This window comes from Populus trichocarpa, chromosome 16, assembly GCF_000002775.5.
Source record: "Populus trichocarpa isolate Nisqually-1 chromosome 16, P.trichocarpa_v4.1, whole genome shotgun sequence".
In the NCBI taxonomy this organism is placed as follows: domain Eukaryota; kingdom Viridiplantae; phylum Streptophyta; class Magnoliopsida; order Malpighiales; family Salicaceae; genus Populus; species Populus trichocarpa.
This window is the reverse complement of record NC_037300.2, coordinates 2,587,858-2,609,347: the sequence shown is the minus strand read 5'-3', so window position 1 is coordinate 2,609,347 and position 21,490 is coordinate 2,587,858. Positions and strand designations below refer to the sequence as shown.

The following is a 21,490-nucleotide window of genomic DNA, read 5'->3' as shown; positions in this document are numbered from 1 at the left end:
AAAAAATTTCAAGAAAAAAAAATTTAAAAATATAATCACATTACAATAATAAACAAACCCACTATAAATCTAAAACACAGTTATATGACTATATGGATTGTTTACATTGTTTTTTTTTTTTTTTTTAATTTAATTCTTTTATTTTTAATTTAATCCTTATTAGAGATAATTATATGAAAATTTTTTGGGGGAAATGGTGGGATTTAAATATGGAAAACAAAGTGAAAAACACTGGTGGAATGGATGGGTTTAACAAAGTTTTAGCAAAATATTTATTGTAGTCCCTGTAATTCTAACTTATGTATATTTGGTCCTTTTATTTTCCAAAATTCATGGGCAAAATCAATTTTGTTCCCAAACTTTATTATTATTATTATTTTAATCATTGGTTTGAAAGAAATGAGAGAAAGTCATCGTAATTTGGTATTAGAGAGAGTTTATGCCGGCAATGATTTCGGCCAAATACGGCCGACATTGGTGTCGAATTATTTCATTTAACGAGAAGAGCTCATGTTATGTGTTTTTTTACCTTGAATTTGTCTATAAAAATATATTTGAGCTCTATAAGATTTTGATTTCGAGTTCATTTTGGTTTTTGAAATGTTTTTTTTTTTGTTTGTTTTTTTAAGGGCATAGATAGATTTATCAAGTTCCCATGATATTTTCTACATATTTGGGTCAAAATGAGTTGAGCAATTAATTTTTGGGTCGAAGAAACTTTTGCCTTGATTTTTCAGTCATTATGGTGGCCAAGAACCAGATAATATCAAACAACAAGTCGTCTAATTTATTTAAAAAAAAACATCGAGGGCGAGCGAAATGACATGTCACCCACCCCATGAAAAAGAGGGGCCAAGCACATGGGGCCTTACTAAATGGTTCAGACGCACTAGCCTGGCTTGTCGGGCCTAACAACGTTTAGTCTTTTTTTTTAATTAATGTTTTTTTTTTATATGTATCTTACAAAATAATTTTTAAATTAATACTCTTTCTTTCTTTTATATTATCTATCTAACCTCTTTTAAATAATGGTTGTTTCTTGGTTATTCTGTATACATTTGATTTTTTAAGAGATTATTCTAATTTATCTATAAATTTGTTTTATGTTTTATATAAATGAAATTTATTTTAAAAAATAAAAATATTTATTTTCAGATAATAGTTTCAATGCGTGTAACCTTGCATGATATTTTTTTGCCTTTTATTTTATTCAATCAATTTTATGCGTGCTTATTTTTATTATCATTTGATTAAATAAAAAAAAATTATTGTAAACAAAGTCGTTAAACACAACTATGTCAAAGCTCCGCGTTCCAAGATCAATTATCGTGGTCCATATTCAACTCTCAGTTTTTTTTTTTTTTCATCTCTATTTATCTTTAATATTTTATTTATTTATTTATTAACACACATAATTTTTAATTTTATTTTATTAGATATATATACAAGCTCTTTGATTTTAACTTTTTATATTTTAATATAAAAAACATGTTGAAAAAACCTATATTTTTATTTTTTTTAGGAAAAAAATCAACTATTTACATAACACAAGTCAAATAACTAATTAAATTTCTATTCCTCATAAAACTAGACTCGATATAAACGCGTGTATGTTGAAATAAAAATTATTTAATTTCCATTTATTGATTGAGAAAAATAACTTATTTCAATTTTTAACCATTCACTAATTTATAAGAATTTCATCATTAAAATCTAAATTAATGGTTAGGGTATCATTAATAGTTAATTATGTTACTAGCAGGTTGAGAGAAGGCTTGTAATTGAGTTTAGTCTTGTATTTTATTTTTGAAGTTGAATTTAAAGAAAAAGGTTACCAGAATCTTTTTCAAATGTATCAAACTCGGATTATAATTTTTTTTACAGATCATTTGAATTTAAAGATACTTTTGGTTTTAAATTTATAACAAAACACTACCTTTAAACTTTTGACCAAGATCTTGTTTGATATTTTTTTTCTAGGGAAGGAAAGCAAAATGGATTAACAAAGGAGATTGAGTGTGAACTTAGCAACATGGTTATAAAATACTTCCCAACTTATAACTCATAACTCGAGTCCAAGTTTATATAACAAGTTAATTGAATTAATTTGCGAGAGAGTTAGAGGTTGAATTGGATATATTAATTTATTTTTAATAAAAAAATATTATTTTAGATATTAAAAAAAAACATCTTCCTCGAGTTTTAATCAAGTAGTCTGGGTTTAATTGGTTCAGCTTTCTAAATAATTCAAAAATAAATTTAGTCTGAGTTAGGTTCCGAGTTAATCCATGAGATCAGGTTTGATAATTATATCTAATTTTTTTAAAAAATAGCTAAGATAAATTTAAAAAAACAAACTAAAGTTTTTGGCTTTATGTATTCTTATTTAGATTAAAGAAACTCCCTCTCTCTCTCTTGTGCACTCGTAAGGTTCCATTACTTAGACAAAGTTTATCAATTGCAATAAGTAAGCGGATTAAACTTAGCTAGTTTACAATATTGATGGTTACTGGAGGTTTACCTGGTCGTTCATTTCAGGGCCCGTGAAGATTAATCGAAATGCATACAAGCTGGTCCGGACACCCCACGTAAATAAATAAAAAAAAACCTAGCTGGTTTATTTGTATAGTTTTAGTTATAAAATTTAAATTGATTGGTTGTCCTATGTCTTAATTGATTTGAGTTGAAAAAAAAATTTAATTAGAAAATTAGAAATTTAGGTCGACTCTCAATCCATTTGTTATGGGGTAAAACACCGCCTTTAATTTATTGATTTAAAAAAAAAATAGATTAATCTCCATTTTAATCATTTTTTAATTTAGATTTTATTCCAAGTTATATATACACACCCAATTATTCTATGATGTTTACGCTTATTCTTTAACGTGAACGAGGCACGATCACAGTCTCTTTTTTACCCGAATTGCCTTTTTTTTTTAATAAAGAAAAGGAAAAGGAAAAGGAAAAGGTGGAGAGACAAACTATGGAAAATGACAACCGAACACCTTTCACGATTATGATGGAATATAATTAAAAGTGTGGTGAATCTCACCTGGTCAGTGTGTTAATATGTTTTTTTTAAAGTGTTTATTAATTAAAAATATATTAAAATAATATTATTTATTTATTTTTTATTTTTTATATCAGCATATCAAAATTATTTTAAAATATTTTAAAAATATTAATTTAATATTTAATATTTTTTATATCAGCATATGCATTGTATTACTAAACAATCACTTAATTTTTTAAAATGAGAATTTGAACTTTTTTCAAATGTTCTTTTTAAGGCATTATTTCATTAATTCTTGCATGAATTTGACCTCTTCGTGTTGATTTTTTTATTAACTATTTAAATCTAAACTGGTGTATTAATGGATTTTGTTTATGATAATTCCACATTAAAAAAATTATCATAAATCATCGTTTTCTCTGATTTTTTTTCTAGAAAGTTACTTGACGCTGCAAAATAAAAAACACAAAATTATGAACAAACTTTTAAGAGATTTTTAAAAATAATTTTTAATTAAAAATATATTAAAATATTTTATTTTCATTTTTTAAAATTTATTTTTAATATCATCATATCAAAATAATTTAAAAATTTTAAAAATTAATTTAAAATTAAAAAAATAATTGTTTTTTTTAAAAACAGTTAAACTGCAATGATAAACAGTGGTTAATTATTCAAACCACGACAACGGACCCACCCATGTGAGCAATTATTGACCTTGCACTAAAAAGCTACCTAATAATTAACACGGTTTCGATGTAATTTTCAAATCATCAATGGTCAACATCATCGAACTTGATGACGACACGTACTCAAAGTGGGACCATATTAGGTAACCGAGCACCCGGTTGGGAGTGTTGCACACATGGCGTGCTGGTGGGTAGGATAAAAACATGATCATAGATTGATGATATCTGCCATATCTTGCCAACCACAAGGAATACATCCTAATCATTCCGTCTAATCTCATTATAATTAAAGATAGAATACACATACTATATATTTATAAAAACAATTTATTTTTAAATGTTAGCTTTTTAAATTAAAAATAAAAAGGTTTTGAAGAAAATTATTAATTTTTATCACTAGATCAGCCTCTTAAAATTAAAACTTAAATATTTAAAGCAATTAATATTTCTTTTATCTTATCACTATTGTATTATAAAATAGTAACTAAATAATTAACAAAATAATCTAAAATTGGTTTTTTTTTTTAAATTCCTAATCATTTTTTAAAATTTCCTAATCAGACTTATAAAATCGAACCGAACCTATTGATTTTTTTAAAATTCTAATCAATTTTTTTCATGGTTCGATTTTTTCGGTTATTTTTTTTCTGGTTTTCTTGATTTAATTAATTTTTTAATTTTTTTGCTCACCCTGACCCAAAATTATTATTAATCAAAAGCACATCCATCTCTAATAATTAATTCGAGTGGTTAAAGAAGTTTATTTTTAACTTTGATCCACCGAATCCAATATATATATATATATATATATAAACTTAATTTGTGAATAGTAATAATAAAAAAATGCTTTTATAATTAAAAAACTATCAATTTATTTTATCTAAATATTTTCCATGGTTTTCATTAAAATCATATAGAAATATTATTTTTTATAAGTCTAAAGATAACTTGAAAGGTATTTTAAATATATAGCAACTTAATAACTGTATTATAAATTATTAACTAAATAATCAACAAAATCATCCAAAATTGGTGGTTCGTGCCTTACCTTGTGGGCAATATCTGGCATTTTTAATATATAGTTGGTGTCATCGTCCTGCTTATTAAATAATTAACAAAAGAACAAAGTTATTACTATGTTTTTGTCCGTATGCCAAAACCCTAGTTATATCCTTAAATTCTCAAAAATCTCGAGGCTACTTCTGACTTCCTAATTGCAGCTAACATCATGACTGTGCTTTTAATTTTATTATAAACGTTGCTTCACGATCATGGCTGAATTTATAGATAAAATATGTTAAAATTTAATAGTTATAAATACACATCAATTTAATAATATTGTCTAACATAATAAGTTCATTATTTGTATAAATTAATTAATTTAAGACTTAAATCTTACACCTGCAGGAGTCATGTCTGCGACACTTGTAAAATATTCTTTCATGCGACAACATATTATAGCATAATTAAAGAATAAAATTGCCTTCTCAGAGCATTCAAAGTTTATAAAAACAATCTAAAAAATGTGAGAATTTATTTATTTATTCAGGGAAGAACGAAGGGGTCAACGGTAATTCAAGGGTGGATTTACGTCTCCGTCAACGATCATGTTATGGGAGTTCAGGCTCAGTGTTGGAGGAAGAGTTAGGCCCATGTCGTTTGCCAAAACGCAAGTAAACGACAAATTCTTCAGAAGAAAAGGAGAAGGACATCATTCATTGCCTTGAGTTGTCTGGAAAAGAGCCCGGCACTGCACGGGGTTTGGGTCCTATGGGTCGAATATTTCTCTATTTTTGAGGTGCTGTTTCGCTTTTAAAATAAAACACGTAAACAAATTAAATAAACTATTTAACTGAAAAAAAATTATTTGACAATGATTCATCATAAAAAATAAATATTATAGAAAAATATCCTACTAATATTTTTTTAAAAAATTTATAATTTTATTTGATAACAAAACAAAAAATTAAATAAATTATTTTTTTAAAATAATAAAAAACTTTATTCAAAATTAATTAATTTTTTATTAATGTGGGTGTTCGGGTCAACTTGTGCACATCTCGACTAATTCTACGGGTCCTAAAATTAACGACCATGTAAATTTCTAATAACCATGAAGTTTGTGGAACTCAAACAATTAATTTTTAAAAAGTAAATTTAAAATTTAACTAGTTAAATTATTTTTGATATTAGAATAGTCATGTAAAAAGTTAATTGAATAAAATTAATCGTGACAAGAAATATAAGATTCGGATAACCCGTTAACCACGTTAGAAATTGAATTGTGTTGTTATTTATTTAAACAGGAGATTCTAGGCTGTGTAAATGGGAAAATGCCGGTGTTTTTACAGGAGAGAGCGACGTTTTCTCTTTTGGGACAGTGTGTTTTGTATGGCAGAGGCAATGGGAAAATGTTGAGGGATGGAATGGAAGAGGGTGATTGATTCAGTGATGAATTGCCTGGAAGTGTTTGGAGGAAGCAATGGAGGGACGAGTTGAGGGTGTGATAAACTTGATGGGATTGTTCAAAAGATGGGCTCTGTATTTGGTTGGTGTGTGACTCCTTTGAAGAATATGGTACAGGCATAGATTGGTTTCCGAAGCTGCATCACTTACATTGGAATGGGCAGATAGTTTCTCATTGTGATGTCTGCTTACTTCTACTATGCGATATTCAGTTTTTGTTTGTAGTTGGTAGTGGTGCTAATTGTCTTTATAGAATTGGAAGAACTTTTTGATTCTTTAATGGGTGAAAAATGTACCTTCCTCCTCATGGCCTGATTTTGTCCACTGATTGAGTTATCCTCTGCTTGAGTTGCTTGTGGAATTTTAATGAACAATTAACCTGTTGAACCTGCATATGATGTTTCATTTCCCAACTGGGGCCACAATTGATGCCTCGATATTCTGAATCTTCTGCTGTCATGAGTTTTTGGAACAATGTTTATTGTTCATTCCTCGTCATTTTGATTATCTTTTTAATTTTACTTTGAAGGTCGCAATCATGTGTGGAATATAAGGAGAATGCTGCGCTGCGCAGGCATTCTATGTGGTCAAGTTTAGCTGTTGATCTTCTTTTGGGAATTTTGATCGGCTCGGCACTCTTACTTCATGCTGAATCTGTTTGCTTATGGATTTTGACCTTTGCCAATGGCATTACCAATGAGTTGTTGCGCTCAGGTTGTGTGTGGTTGATGGGAGCACCAGCAGGTTTCAAGTTGAATACAGAACTGGCAGGAGTTCTTGGCGTGATTTCTCTAAATGCAATACAAATATGGCCTACCCTTTGAATCTTAATTGATTTCCTCTTCATTTATTTCATTAAGGGACTTGGTCTACTGGGGATTCTTTTTGGAGCAACTATTCCAGCTGCTTTGATCATAGATATGGTTTCCCTAGCAACATTGCACGTGTCAACTCTTCACTGGGCAATCTCAGTCTTGTATTCCCGGCAAATACAAGCTTTAGCAGCTCTGTGACATCTTTTCAGGTAAAAATTGACCATCCCTTGAAGATTCTATCTACAATTATAATTCAAAATTAGTCTCTGTTAAAAAAACTATTGCTCGTGCTGTGTAATTGATGATGACGTGAGTTATGCTCGGGGATGTCACATGACCGACAACAAAGTTGCTTTGGATCCTTGATTTCCACACGCTCATGCATGCACATTCCTGATATATTTGTTTTGAAGATGAATTTGTTGCCTTGACACTTTGATGGAACAGATTTGTGAATCCATGAAAAAACTGTGCCACTTTATAGATCAGAACAAGAAATCTCACTTGAATTATCTGCAATTCAAGGATCTTAGAAATAGGCCAATTTAAATGGTCGACAAAGAGATTCAAGTAACTGAGTGTCCTTGGAAAAAGGGCTCTGGTTGTCTTTTTACAGTCAGAGCTGTGTTTCAATATTACAATTTTAATGAACAATTTTTTCTTGACAATTTTAAGGAAAGGCTGACGATTAGCTTCCATTGCAAGAAAGATTTCATGTTACACGTAATGAGACTATGAAATTTGGGGATTGGGTTAGTGGATATTATATTCTAATGAAATACATAATTCTTGATAACCTTGGTTATGCTCCAATACTTTTTAGAACAGAATTTAGAAGAAAAAGCTCTTGCATATCTATCTGTGCTTCAGTGTTAGATTTAGCGACTGTAATCAGGGAACTCTTGATGTATTTGATATTATGTGTATGGTTGTGTTGTTTCTTCGATCCATGTTGCTCACGGAGTTCCTCAGCTGTTGACAGGGGTCGAGAGTGGAATCCTCTTCGTCAGAGATTAGATAGCTTTGACTACACAGTGAGGCAGCATATTGTGGGTTCCCTTCTGTTCACTCTGCTTTTACTTCTGTTGCCAACTTCTGTTTTCTATATTTTCTTCACCATTTTGAGCACAGCCATTGCTCTTACTTGTATATTGATTGAAGTCACAATATCCATGATTCATAACACACCATATATTAAAATTTTCATTTGGTTGGTGAGACGGAGAAGATGTCCCTTTGGGGCAAGTTTTGAGATTGCCTCTTGTCAGAATGATTCTCTGGAGCTTGCATGTCATGACAGAGCCTGTTCTTCATCTGAAAAGTCATATCTTAAGAATGACAGGGGCAAAAATAGATCGAGCATTATGGTCTCCATCCTCCACAGCAACTTTATGAGTACAAGTGAGTCCTCACTCTATTTTTCATCTAATTGTTTTACTTTCACCAGATGCATGGGCAGCAGCAGGGATGTCTTTGCATTTTCAATTGGAATGGGAGGATTGGATTAGAATGCTATATACTTTGGGCTTATCTTGAGAATTGAGCTGTCTAGTAGGTGAACCAAGTAAAGCTCGGAAAAAAGCCCAATTAAGGATTCCTGGGAAAAAAAAAGAAAGTTCATATAGGAACCTTAAAATTCCAAAACAAAGAACGGCAAATGGGAAATTTTTTTTTGGTTAACCTAACTCAGGCCGGGTCATAAACCGGCAAGTTGGCTATTCACGAGTTTGGCTACCAGTGATCAAACTTGCATGCATAGGCATAAATAAGCATATAATTAATCTTAACATAATATAGATTAATAATAATAATCCAGCAAACGTGGGCGCTCATGCGGCGAGAAGCATGAGAAAATGCAGGCCTTCCACTTATTTTATCCAAGTATGAGGACAGAGGCCTAAGAATTTAAGAATTAATGGTCAAAATTAAAAGAATTCAATTATTGAATATAAACAAACATGGAACAAGAATTGAGAATGAGGTTCCATGAACAAGTATTGTAATTTGTTCCCATTTTTTTTTAAAATCCACTCCGATCTTTAACAAGAAACAAGAAACAAGTGGAGTATAATTGACTCTTGAGCCTATCACGATAACTTTATTAAACTACAATGGTCGATACGTATAAGATAGATGCATTTTCCCATTAAAAAAATAGATAGATATGAAGTTCCTAGTGTCTTGATGAATGGTATTCCCTAATAATTTGCTTTCCAAATTAATTTCAACAAGAATAATAATCCTCCGTCAATGTATCGATTTTGACCCACCAACCCTCAAAAAAAAAAATGTTTGTTGAAAGCTGACTGTTCTATGAGCAATTTTTTAATCACATGTTTATACATAGCCTATTTGTTTTGGTGGTGGCCGTGTTTTTGAAAATAATTTAAAAAAATTTAAATTATTTTTTTAATATTTTTGAATTGTTTTAATATACTAATATTAGAAATAAATTTTAAAAAATAAAAAAAATATCATTGTAATATATTATAAAAAATAACTATTATCACAATATCAAACATTAGCTGAATAATTAAGTTTAATATTTCAAAAGTCCCACGAGTCTTTGCTAGATTTTAAAGTATGTGGAAATCCAAAAATTACTCTTTAGTGAATTTAATAATAATGAAGGAACGATGTTCAAATAAAATAGTAATGGAAGAACAAAAGAAGTAGACAAGAATGCTTGCTGTAAAATACCTGTCAAATCCCTTTTTTTATGTATAATTTTTATTCAAAATAACGTTATTTCAATATTGTTTTCATTTTTTTCAAAATAATATGGTTTCTATTCGAAAAACCGAAACAATTAACTTGTTTTGTTTTTGTTTTATTTTTTTTTTTAAAAAAAAACTAGAAACATTAATTTGGAATAAATTAAACAAATCATGCCTGACATGGGTACGAGGAATATGACTGTTACCTTGGGATATTCGTGAAAATATTCCTTTTCATAATGCAGCCTGCGTGTGATGCACGTTGTGTTTCCCAGCCATGAGTGAAAAACAAAGTTCGTGAGATATTGGCCATGAAACATGCTGGCTTTCCTGTGAAAGGGACAAAGTGACCATTGGTAACCATCGATGGAAAGCTACAAAGATCATGCATCCCTTCCCACTATGAATCTCATGCAGCAAAAAACCTTTTTTGAAATCAATACCTCCCGCACTAAGGAAAAAAGTAGTTTTTTTTATTAGTTCCCTTGTCTTTCTTTCAATATCTTGCGAGAAACAAATATTGATAATAATAAAAAACTCTCAAGAAAGTGTCATGTAGTTCATGAAAATTGGATATAAAGCTAACATGATTTGATACTTGTGCAAGAGAATATTACGCCAAATGTTACAATGGTCACAGCATGAAATCCCCTTTGGAATGCGATGTTAATAACAGGGAAAAAGCTCATCATCTACTGGATTTTATCAAACTTTCATTGTATATATATATATTTGGATATCAGACATCGATCAAGTAGAGATTACAGAAATATATAGCTATGTCTAAGAACAGAGACTAAAAGCCAAGAAAAAGAGAGGGTGCATGCTCCTTTCATCACGGAACATTATTAATTAGAGAAACAAAATCTCCACGCGGCAACCAAGAAGTTGGATTCGGAGAGAATTATCTGAGAAGCTTGCTTTCATCACCTTCTCTTCTCGATCCCACCTTGCTTGATTATGCAGTACTCCTCCTGTTCATGGGGGTACTGGACTTGTTGCCATGCTTGCTGTGGCGTAGAACTAAGCTTGTGGGGTGGTGTTTCTGGTTTAGATCATCAGTGATCATGACTTCTCGCTTTTGAACCTCCAAGGGAAGAGCAATACTTTTCTGGGCGGTGGTGCCGGTGTCTACTTTCACAGATTGTGGACGAGGAGGGTAGAAGAAATCTGTAGGGAAGAATTTGTATTGAAGGCCAGCCATGGAATCAAGAAACTTGATGGTTGTTGAGAGCGAAGGAACTTGAAATCTTGGCAGGAAGTGGTTCCCTCGGCTGTCATATTTATAGAGAGGGAGGGGAGCTGTAATGTGAAAGCATTTTAGTACTTGGCATATTAGTCTGGTGTGCTGAGAAACCAACATTTACTTCGAATTTTAAGGAAATTGTCTATTTGTGTCCGTATTTTGTGTGTGTTTACTTTTTTATTTTTTTTCAATTTGAGAGTCTTATGTTAATTCGATTTGTTGGGCATTATATGTCTATTATTCCAAGACAAATAGTTGAAAAAATCGCTTTTTTTTTTTTTTTTAATTATCTCAACTTTGTATCTCGTTTCCTTTTATTCATATTCAATGTGTTACTCCTAGGGGGTGAGAAAAAAAAACCGAAAAACCGATTAAACTGAGAAAACCAGGAAAAAATAGTCGAAAAAACCGAACCGTGAAAAAAAACCAATTAAAATTTTTAAAAAACCGACCGGTTCGGTTTTATAAACATGAAATTGAAAAAACCGAACTGAACCCAAATCGGAAAAAACTGAGTCAAACTGGAAAAAAACTGAGTCAAAACAGAGTCAAACCGGTTTTTGTCCTAAAAAACCAAACCAAACCGAAACCGGTCGGTTTGAACCGGTTTAGGTTTTTTTTAAAAAAAATTTCGGTTTGATTTTTTTTTTTTTTATAAAAACCGAACCGAACCGAACCGAAAATGATAACCTCTAATTACTCCTAATGTGGATTTTAATAAAACTAATTGATCCGGCTTAGTTTGAGTTCGATGGTTGTTTTGGTTTTTAAAATCTAAAATCAAAACAAAATCGGATCGGAATTTTTTAAAATTTTGAAATTAAAATTATTCAAAAATTAAAAAAAATAATTTAATTAATTTTGGATTAATTTTTAATTCGGATTGATTTCTAGGGACGTTCCTGATATTTTGTCACTCCATATCAAATTTATACTCCCTTATATGATGGTATGACTCAGTGATGTTCATGTGAGGGATGTCTCCTTCTTGGAGCAGGTCAAGACGGTATCTGATGGGTTCGGCCCATTTTCATTCCCTAACTCGAGTCCAAATCCAAGTAAACCGGGCTTAGAAAACGTATGGGCCGATTTGGTTGCAAGGACCTACTGGGCCTAACAGGATAAGGTCTTGTCCAATTCGTACCCAACATCAGAGACATGAACAGAAAACCCTAGCCCATCTCAACGAGACATCTCTCGCCCCTTTCCTCTCAAAAACCCCCAAAACCCTAAGCCTATAAATCCGCATTTCCACCTCTAAACCCTTCTCCTTCGCTAGCCTCCGTCAAAAACCCTTGAAGCCACAAACTCAGACACACCCGGTTTCCACCATGTCTGAAGTCGAGCTTTCTCGTTCTGAGAAGAAAAAACACAAGAAAAAAACCCAAGAAACTGAAACAGAGACGAACCCTACAGACACAGTCAAAGATTTCATGATCAAACCTCAGAACTTCACCCCAACAATAGACACTTCACAGTGGCCAATTCTTTTGAAAAACTACGACAGACTTAATGTGCGAACTGGACACTACACTCCACTTCCATGTGGTCACTCACCTCTCAAGCGTCCACTTGCTGAATACATCAGGTATGGTGTTATGAATCTTGATAAACCAGCAAACCCATCATCACATGAAGTTGTTGCTTGGATTAAGAGGATTTTACGTGTCGAAAAAACTGGTCATAGTGGTACTTTAGACCCTAAAGTTACTGGTAATTTAATTGTTTGCATTGATAGAGCTACTAGACTTGTTAAATCTCAACAAGGTGCTGGGAAAGAGTATGTTTGTATTGCTAGATTGCATGATAAGATTGCTGATGTTACGAAAGTAGCCAGAGCATTAGAGACGCTTACTGGAGCGGTTTTTCAGAGGCCGCCCTTGATTTCGGCTGTTAAAAGACAGCTTAGAATTAGGACAATTTATGAGAGTAAGTTGTTAGAGTATGATGCAGATAAGCATTTGGTTGTTTTTTGGATTTCGTGTGAGGCGGGGACATATGTTAGGACAATGTGTGTGCATTTGGGGTTGATTCTTGGGGTAGGTGGGCATATGCAAGAATTGAGGAGGGTGAGGTCAGGGATTTTAGGGGAGAAAGATAATATGGTTACTATGCATGATGTCATGGATGCTCAATGGGTTTATGATAATTATCGTGATGAGAGTTATTTGAGGAGGGTTATTATGCCCCTTGAAGTGATTTTGACTAGTTATAAGAGGCTGGTTGTGAAGGATTCTGCTGTGAATGCAATTTGTTATGGTGCTAAGTTGATGATTCCAGGGCTGTTGAGGTTTGAGAATGATATTGAGGCTGGTGAGGAAGTTGTGTTGATGACTACTAAGGGTGAGGCTATTGCTCTGGGAATTGCTGAGATGACAACTGCTGTTATGGCTACTTGCGATCATGGTGTTGTGGCAAAGATTAAGAGGGTTGTGATGGATAGGGATACTTATCCGAGGAAATGGGGATTGGGGCCGAAGGCATCAATCAAGAAGAAGTTGATTTCTGAGGGGAAGTTGGATAAACATGGGAAACCAAATGATAATACTCCTCATGAATGGGCGAGAAATTTGGTTTTGCCTGCTGGTGGTGATTCCATGGTTGCTGGCCTTGCTGCTGCTGCTGAACCAGTTGTGAAGGAGATTGGTGAAGATGGTGAGGGGCGCAAGCGCAAATTGGATGAAAGCTCTGATAGCCCTGCTGCTCATGTTGCAAAGAAGGCTAAAACTGAATTAGTTAAAGATGAAGAGAGTGTCAAGGTTAAGAAGGTGAAGGAAGAGCTTGTGGAGGGAAGTGATGATGAGAAAAAAGACAAAAAGAAGAAGAAAAAGAAGAGTAAAGAGGACGGTGAGGCTGGAAAGGAAGAGAAGGTTGAGTTGAAGAAGCTAAAGGAAGAGCCTGTTGTGGGAAGTGAAGATGAGAAGAAAGAGAAAAAGAAGAAGAAAAAGAAGAGTAAAGAGGATGCTGAAGTGGAAAATTTAGTAGAAAAGGAGACTGAGAAGTCTGAGAAGAAGAAAAAGAAGAAGAAAGACAAAGAGGCTGAAGAGGCCGCAACCATTGAGAATGGCAAAGCTGATGGAGAGGCTGATAAAAGTGAGAAGAAGAAAAAGAAGAAGAAGGACAAAGATGGAGAAGATTAGACAAGAAAGTTAGTAACATTTTGATTCAAGGTAGTAATTCTGATATGCCTGCTTTTGTTAACTTATGGCATCTGCAGTACTGTTAGTAGTTTTTGTAATGTTTTCATGTAGTTTAAGCAGAAACAATTTCCAAAACTGGGGTCTGCTTTCAGAATGGTTTATTTGGCTATAAAAATTTTGTTATATTCTTCACATGTGCAATAAATTTTTATTTTTCACCTTGGACCATTCATGAAGTTTTTTTTATGAAATTTTGTTGCTGTGCTGTTTCATATGAAACTTACATTAATCTTTTCTTTTTCAATGTAACGTTTCTGATCTTTTTCAAGTTTTCCATTTTGTACATCTTTGGTAGCTTATGAATTTGGGGATTGTGTGAGAAGGTTGTTTCATGGAGTATGGGGGGTGATTGGTTCGAATTTGCTATGCTAGGGGCACAGAGATACTTCTGATAGTGGTATTCTTATAGACATATTTAGGTATTTACATCTTGGGTGCAGGCATCATTCTCTTTTCTGTTTCTTTTTTGGTTGGATGAATGGTTTTAGGGCATGAGGTCAAGGAAGCCCTCGGATATTTGCAGATGCAGCAGGATTGGAGCTTGTTTGCCTTGCAAGCCCTGCATGGATTCCAAGTTCATCTATTCAGAATCAAAAGGCCGATTTCTGTAGATAGCTTCAGTTTTGGAGCTGCCTTCGAACTGTTTCATGGTTTATGCTGGTTCGATCCACAACATTCTGTGTAATGTGTCTGTGGTTTAGTTAAGGAACTTTCTTAGTATGGTTGCTTTTAGACTGTAATGGATGTTTAAGTGTCTACATTTTCTCACCTAGATATGCTACGTTAAGTTTTCCATGACTTGTAGTGGGTTTTGGATTGAACGTGAAATCATCAATTAAGATACATCTTGTTACAGAATAAATACCAGCCCTTGAATGCTCTGCATGCATAGTCCCGGAGGATATATTAACAGAGAACAGATCATGAACCTGCCTTGTCAATTGGATGAAAATGATAAATGAAAAAAAATCACGTCAGAAAAGTAAAGAGAGTTTCTTTTCGGATTACACAGGCCAGGATTATCACCCCGCAACATTCATCAATCAATCATTTTGCGTATACATAAATAAAATTTAGCAGCTCGAAACACACAACTGCTGTGTTTTTAATGGGTATGGAACAAATTTGGATGGTAGCCGAGTAAGTTTCATGTAATGGTCTTGGGTTCAAATACAAGGAAGGGCGGTGTGGATGGCTTGTTCAAGACACGATAGCAAAGAGAAGAAACTGTTCTTCTTTACCAGTTCCAGTCTTTATAGTACAAAGAACTGAAGAAGAAGCCCGCCTTCAAAACTAGTAGTTTCCACTCCAGAAGGTACACAAATGGCTCACAGCTGTCTGTCTATTTACTTGAGGGTTTTTTTAGAAAGAAACAAAAATTCTTTTTCTTGGGAATTTCCTTGGTTTCTTGCTTTTCCTAACCTCACATTTCCTTGTTGAAACTCTTTCGTTTTCTCCTGCTTCACCTGCTGGCATGGTAATTTGTTATCGTTACTTACAGCTGCATCATGTATCAGGGGTCCAGAAAATGATTACAATACCGTTAGATTTGTAATTTCTTGGGAAAGAAAATCATTTATAGAATCAAGAAAAAATGGGAGATTTAGTGCAGTAATGTTCACTATTGTTCTTAATTTTTGCTTCTAATGAGAAGTCAGGAAACTAGGTGGTTTATCAGATATTAAGTATTCTGATTGCTGATTCTGCCGAGTTCGAAGAGAATCTGGCCGTAAAAACTTACAGAAAACCCTAATCTGCATTGAATAACAACATAACTCTTATTCATTCTCCACAACAAACATCTTTTGTACACTCACAAGGTTTTAAAAAAGCAAAGATGATAGTAGCCTATACACCTTGACTATCTTCACTGAGTTTTTTTACTTTCATCTTTTGATAGAATGCTATCCCCTATATGCATGATAAATCCACTGAGTTTATTACTCCTGTGTGATTATTTAGCATGTCTTACTGATACTACTAAATGAATAATTATCGACTAGCAGCTTCTTGTCGCCACACCTGCATATTTTTCAAACACCGAGTTGTTAATTCTTTATGACTTCTAGTATTTCAAAAACAGAAATCAAGTGGTTGCTGTTTGTGTACAAGATTGTTGGCTTTGAACTGATAACAGAAAGGAAACTCAAGGGCTGTGTGCTCACCTTAAGAATAACTAGAAGGGCTACTGTATCATGTATCTGACCACTCTCCACTTCCAATAGGGGTGACTGCCTCAAAGGCTTCTACAAGCAATGACACTTTTCTTTTCCGAGCTGGAGTCAGTTTAGCAACGACCTGTCGAAGTGCATAATCAAGCATCCATTCATCAGCATTTTTCCTGTCATCCGTGTCTTGGTGCCTTAGATGAACCTTTTCAGCTTCACTTAAAGGGTCCAAGGGCAGAAATCGTGGCTCCTGTTGATTGATTTTTTTCACCTTCTCCAATGCCTTGACAAATCTCTTGAGGAGGACCACCTTTTTCAGATTGCTCCAGTTCTTTTGCGCAGCTGGCTTTGGTTTGTTTCCTTCTGTTGGTATTGGTTTTGTCTTTTCTTGTGCACTGATGTTATCAAAATTGAGCTGCGATTCTTGTTGATACAGTGTGGTGCTCTCCTCTGCTTCTGTGCTGTCAGATTCTCCAAAGCTGTCACTGGTGTGCTCAAAGGAAGATGAGATGAATGGTTTCTCTCCTTCCTTGGGTTTCTTTTCAATATACTCCTGATCCTGGTCTTGAGTTATGTCACTGGCAACTGATTGATAAACAGGCGCGTCATCTTGAATTTCAGGAAGAGGAATTTGGTCAATTGCTTCTTCCACCAGCCTTATGGCTTCCATCTGTTGGAGTTTAATTTTTTGGTTGTCCGCATCATCATTCTTCGATGATTTCATTTCAGCCAACGTGTTGCCATCATCCCCTTGTTCTTCCTTATCTGCTCCTTCAATAAGTGTCGCATTACCTGATACTATGTGCTTATATATCAAGAACCAGAACTTCATATGTTTCTGCTTTTCATGTGCTACATCAGTTGTGCAACCTGGTTCTGATTCGTGAAGCAAGGTGGACCCTTGGAGAAACTTATTTTTGAGCTTATTCTCTTCTCCAGTAACTTCAGATGATTCCTCTACCGGTGCAGAAACTGTAGATGAAGAAACCACATTGGTATTGGCAATGGAACCCTCGTTATCTTTTGGGGTTTGGCCGTCAGGTTCATCTGATTCATCATAAATTCTGTTGTTTTGGTTATTGGTGTCTGAATTTTGGCTGCTTAATCCTAAATCACGATCATAAACCTCCGAGGCAGAAACTGAACTTGCTCCTTTGGCATCCTCTGGGAGAACTTCCCCATTTACCACAAGTTCCTCAGTAGGAGCTCGTAGAGCATCAGCTGTATTTGGCAAGGGCCTGTCACATAACTTAGATTCTGTATCCTCAACCAAACAGTGGTTGACAAAATCAGGTTCATTGTCTTTGATAATGGAATTAGTTTCATCATTACCAAGATTGAGAGCAACAAATTGGTTCTTCAAGTCTGCAACAGTGTTCTCCAATGACGAAGTGCTTGATGCGATTGTGTCAAGGCTTGATGTCTTACGAAGAGTGATTCCAAAAGTAGTTTCTTTTCCTTCTATGGACCCGTTGCAGTCAGAGGCACCATTGCAGGTCTTAACTGGAGTTGTATGAGAAGAAGCTTCTATGTTGAACCTTGGTGAAGTACAAACTTCAGTGAGCGGGGTGACGGTCTCAAATGCTCGTACAAGCAGAGCTACCTTTCTCTTTTGAGCTGGGGCTAGTGTAGAAATAACCTGTTGAAGTGCATGATCAAGCATCCATTGCTCAGAATTTTTTCTCTCCTCCAAGTTTTGATGGCGCAGATGAACTTTTTCTGATCCTAGTTCAGCCTCTGCATGTAGAAACCGTGCCTTCTGTGGATTGAAGTTCCTCACCTTTTCCAATGCCTTGACAAATCTCTTGAGGATAAGTATCTTTTTCAGATTACTCCAGCTCTTGGGCATTTGCTGGTTAGACTTGCTTTCCACCCTTGATTGTGCTTTCTCTCTTTCAAAGGCATTATCAGCTTTGAGCCTCAATTCTTCTGGTTCCTGAACTATGCTGTCTCCGTCTGAATCATAGGAAGTCAAGATGCTTAATTGCCCATCTTCACTTTGATCCTTCACTGCAAGCTCCTTGTCTGAAGTGTCACCAGTAATTGATTGATCATCAGATGACTGGTCAGGAATTTCTGCCAGTATTCTATCAAATGCTTCTTGCACCAACTTAATGGCATTACATTGGTATTGGTGAATTTTTCCACTGTGTTCATCATGATCTTCCTCATCGTTGCTCTGATCTGTACTAGAAAAATCCTGAAAAGAACCAGATTTGTTGATGCCAGGCAATGTGTTCTCATCTTTCTCTTCTTCCGTGGTTTTTTTATTGAGAGGTGGCTGGGCTCCATTTTCTGTGGCAATACCTGTTTCCATGTGCTGATATATTAGGTTCCACAATCCCATATGCTTCTGTTTTTCCTTCTGAGTTTCGTGGCTTACATCTATGGCGTATCCATGCTCAGAATCTGAACTTAGGAACTGATAATTTTGCACAACATCTTGGTTATTTTCTTCACTGGCTGCTGTTTCCTCTTGCAATGGCTTACCGATGGAAGCTAAAGAGACCATGTTGTTGATGTCTCTAGACTCCACAACTCTATTCTGGTTTAGCCTTCTGGCTTTATTTAGTTGTTCATCGGCTACACTTGTTGATGCATCAGCCTTAGCAGTGTTTGAGTGAATTTTGAGCACATCCAAGTTCAAATTTTCAATCCTACCTTCATCAGCTTCTTGCTGAAGAATTTGAATGTCAGTGACACTCATAACATTGCTGGTGTCTTTGTCATCTCCACCATGAGCACCTTCTTTCGTTGACTCAGATCTTGGTCCAGCTGTTTTGCCAATGGAAGAAGATACAGCTATCTTGTCATGAGATGTTTCTAGAACTGCTGAATCTCCACAAGAAGGCAGTTGACTTGTCCGAGTTCCCTTCTTTGCATTGCCAGAACGTTTTAATCTTCGAGAGGATCGGCTTTCTGATTTCATGCTTTTTTGGTTCCTTAACAGACGTCGCCTAATTGATACAAAGCGTTTTAGTGGAGGTACATCAGAATGGTGATGGCCGTGAAGTGAGCAATAACTGTATGGACAAACCTCCATAGCTGAATTTCCTTCAGATTCCCTTCCTTCTGGTTGCAGCTCAAGATGGTATGGAAACTTGGAGTCCTTGATAGCCGAGGAACAGGTGGCTTTCTGTATGCCCGAGTCTGGGATTTGAGAACGCTTCTTCATGGATGGTCTCTTTGTTCTTATGCTAGCCACTTTTGTTAAGATCCTTACAGGTCTCAAAGTGGAAGTTCTTGTCATGACTCTCATAGAATTGTTACCAGGAGAAGCTAATTTTGGCTTCGAATTCCTTGGTATTTTCCTATTATCATCATTACCACTCAAAGCAGATTCAAAATTGTGGAGACTTGCCTGAAGCTGAACGTTTCTCCCATCAAAACTTGCCTTCGAAAAATCAGGTGGTATATCAGCATCACTGGCTAAAACCATGGAAGATCGATTGGCAATCTTGGTTGATCTTGACTTCTTCAGTTTTTTCTTCAGGTCAGTGCCTCCAGGAGATATCCTCATCAAAGGTCTCCTGAATTTTGTACTAGACAACCTCGTCAAACTCTTTGCAGGTTTAAAACTAGATCGCCTCGCCAATGTTCTTGCTGATTTCTGCATGGGAAAGGTAATAATTTGGCTTATGATATTTAAAATCTCCATTACTTGGAACATTCCTACCAACAATAGTTTTTTTTTTTTTTAAAGAAAGAAGGAACTTGCCTGCAAATTCTCTTTCTTTGCATTTGAAGAAGTGGTGGTCCTCATATAATTTGGTGACATGCGTGAATGATGCGAGCTTGCTACATCACTAGACAGAACAGAAACATCACCAGATTTGACTTTAGATTGTCTTGTGATGAGTTTCAAGCTTGGCAATCTTGCAAGCTTGATTGATCTTAGCTTCTTTACTTTCCTCTTCAGCTCTCTTCCTCCCTCATTGCCAACATCTTCATTCTGATAACATGATGATGATGATGATGATCCACTGCTCATAGATGAACTTTCAGACGAGGAGGAATAATCAGAATCAACTTCAGTTCCAAGCTTCGCAGGCATCATGTTCAAAATCTTTAAAAAAAGAAGGAAGGATCTGGTTCCCTGAGACAAAAGAAAGGAATAACAAGAGCTTTTTCTCTCTGTTCTTTAAATTTCAGATGGACAACACTAGTTTTTGGAGGATTTGCAAGGTGCCACCCTGGATATAAGTTGACATGTGCTCAAAGAAATCATGGACATTCCAAAGTTGTGCTGTGGCCGTGTTTGGTTGGTTTTTTCTTCTTGACTTGTTTTTTTTTTTTTTTAACTTCAACTGTTAAGAATGTTTGAATGTGCCTCGACTTGTATTTCCCATTGACTTGGCTTTGATAAATTGACTGATTCTTCCTTCTGGGGTATACCATAGTTAATAACTTCGTTTTGCTCTTTTTTTTTTTTAGTATTTTTGGTTTATTTTAAACTCTTAATATTAAAATTAAATTTTAAAAAATAAAAAATATATTATTTTAATATAATTTTAAATAAAAAATATTTTTAAAAACAACTAAGCTGTACGGTGCAAAAATACCAAAATGAAATCCTAACAGGATAAATAGTCGCTTTTAGATGTCTCATTCAGCTTTTATAGCTGTAAAATTAATTGGGTGGACCCAAAGCACGAAGAACCACCACATTCTTTGCCCATCATCATCATCACGAGAGGCACCACCGGAAAAAGCATCATCGCTGGTTCTCTGTGCTTCTTATTTTATCCAAGAGTGACAACCAAACACCGTACAAGAACTGACATACAAAAGAAAGTGATTCCACAGGTTTTGACAGTCATTTACATGTTAATCCCTGGCTGGTTTTGTCATACAAGGAAGAAGAAAGATTCAAAGAAACTGGTCATTTTCAAGATCTATGGCTGTCCTGTCTTTTCAATCAATGAAAACTTAGTTTTTTTAATTGATTTCATATATATGGCCACATGATCGTAGATAAGTTTTCTTATTATCTTGGGTTTAATTTAGACAAAAATTACAATTCAGTCGTTTTTATTTTGATTAGAAATGAATGACTTTTTTTTGTTTTCTTGTATGTGAAATTGAGAATTTTGGTTAAAAATGGATGAGATTTTTGAAAAAAGAAGAAGTTCAAATTGTCATAAAAATCAATTAAAAGACCAAGTTGTAAATAAAT

At 34.4% G+C, this 21,490-nt stretch overlaps 2 protein-coding genes and 1 pseudogene across 2 annotated transcripts; 2 read left to right on the top strand and 1 right to left on the bottom strand.

The window, feature by feature from the left end:
- Positions 1-6,035: 6,035 nt before the first annotated feature.
- Positions 6,036-8,564, top strand: LOC7458947 (uncharacterized; annotated as a pseudogene).
- Positions 8,565-12,141: 3,577 nt separating this feature from the next.
- LOC7458946 (H/ACA ribonucleoprotein complex subunit 4) lies at positions 12,142-15,008 on the top strand. The gene is made up of 2 exons (XM_024587761.2): positions 12,142-14,116; positions 14,635-15,008. Exon 1 carries the CDS (start codon positions 12,278-12,280, stop codon positions 14,084-14,086), a length of 1,809 nt encoding a protein of 602 aa, XP_024443529.1. The 5' UTR covers positions 12,142-12,277; the 3' UTR covers positions 14,087-14,116; positions 14,635-15,008.
- An 893-nt stretch (positions 15,009-15,901) lies between these two features.
- Positions 15,902-20,623, bottom strand: LOC7464119 (calmodulin binding protein PICBP). Its single transcript, XM_024587760.2, has 3 exons — positions 20,033-20,623; positions 16,312-19,924; positions 15,902-16,168 (listed from the first exon to the last, which is right to left on the bottom strand). The coding sequence occupies exons 1-2, from the start codon at positions 20,369-20,371 to the stop codon at positions 16,340-16,342; spliced, it is 3,924 nt and encodes a 1,307-aa protein (XP_024443528.2). The 5' UTR covers positions 20,372-20,623; the 3' UTR covers positions 15,902-16,168; positions 16,312-16,339.
- Positions 20,624-21,490: the final 867 nt, after the last annotated feature.

Bases quoted from the DNA above. Each gene is read 5' to 3' on its own strand.
- LOC7458946 (XM_024587761.2), top strand. From the start codon at position 12,278: ATGTCTGAAGTCGAGCTTTCTCGTTCTGAGAAGAAAAAACACAAGAAA.
- LOC7464119 (XM_024587760.2), bottom strand. From the start codon at position 20,371: ATGATGCCTGCGAAGCTTGGAACTGAAGTTGATTCTGATTATTCCTCC. The intron at 19,925-20,032 runs GCAAGTTCCTTC...TTTCCCATGCAG, and splicing joins CAAAGAAAGAGAATTTGCAG to AAATCAGCAAGAACATTGGC.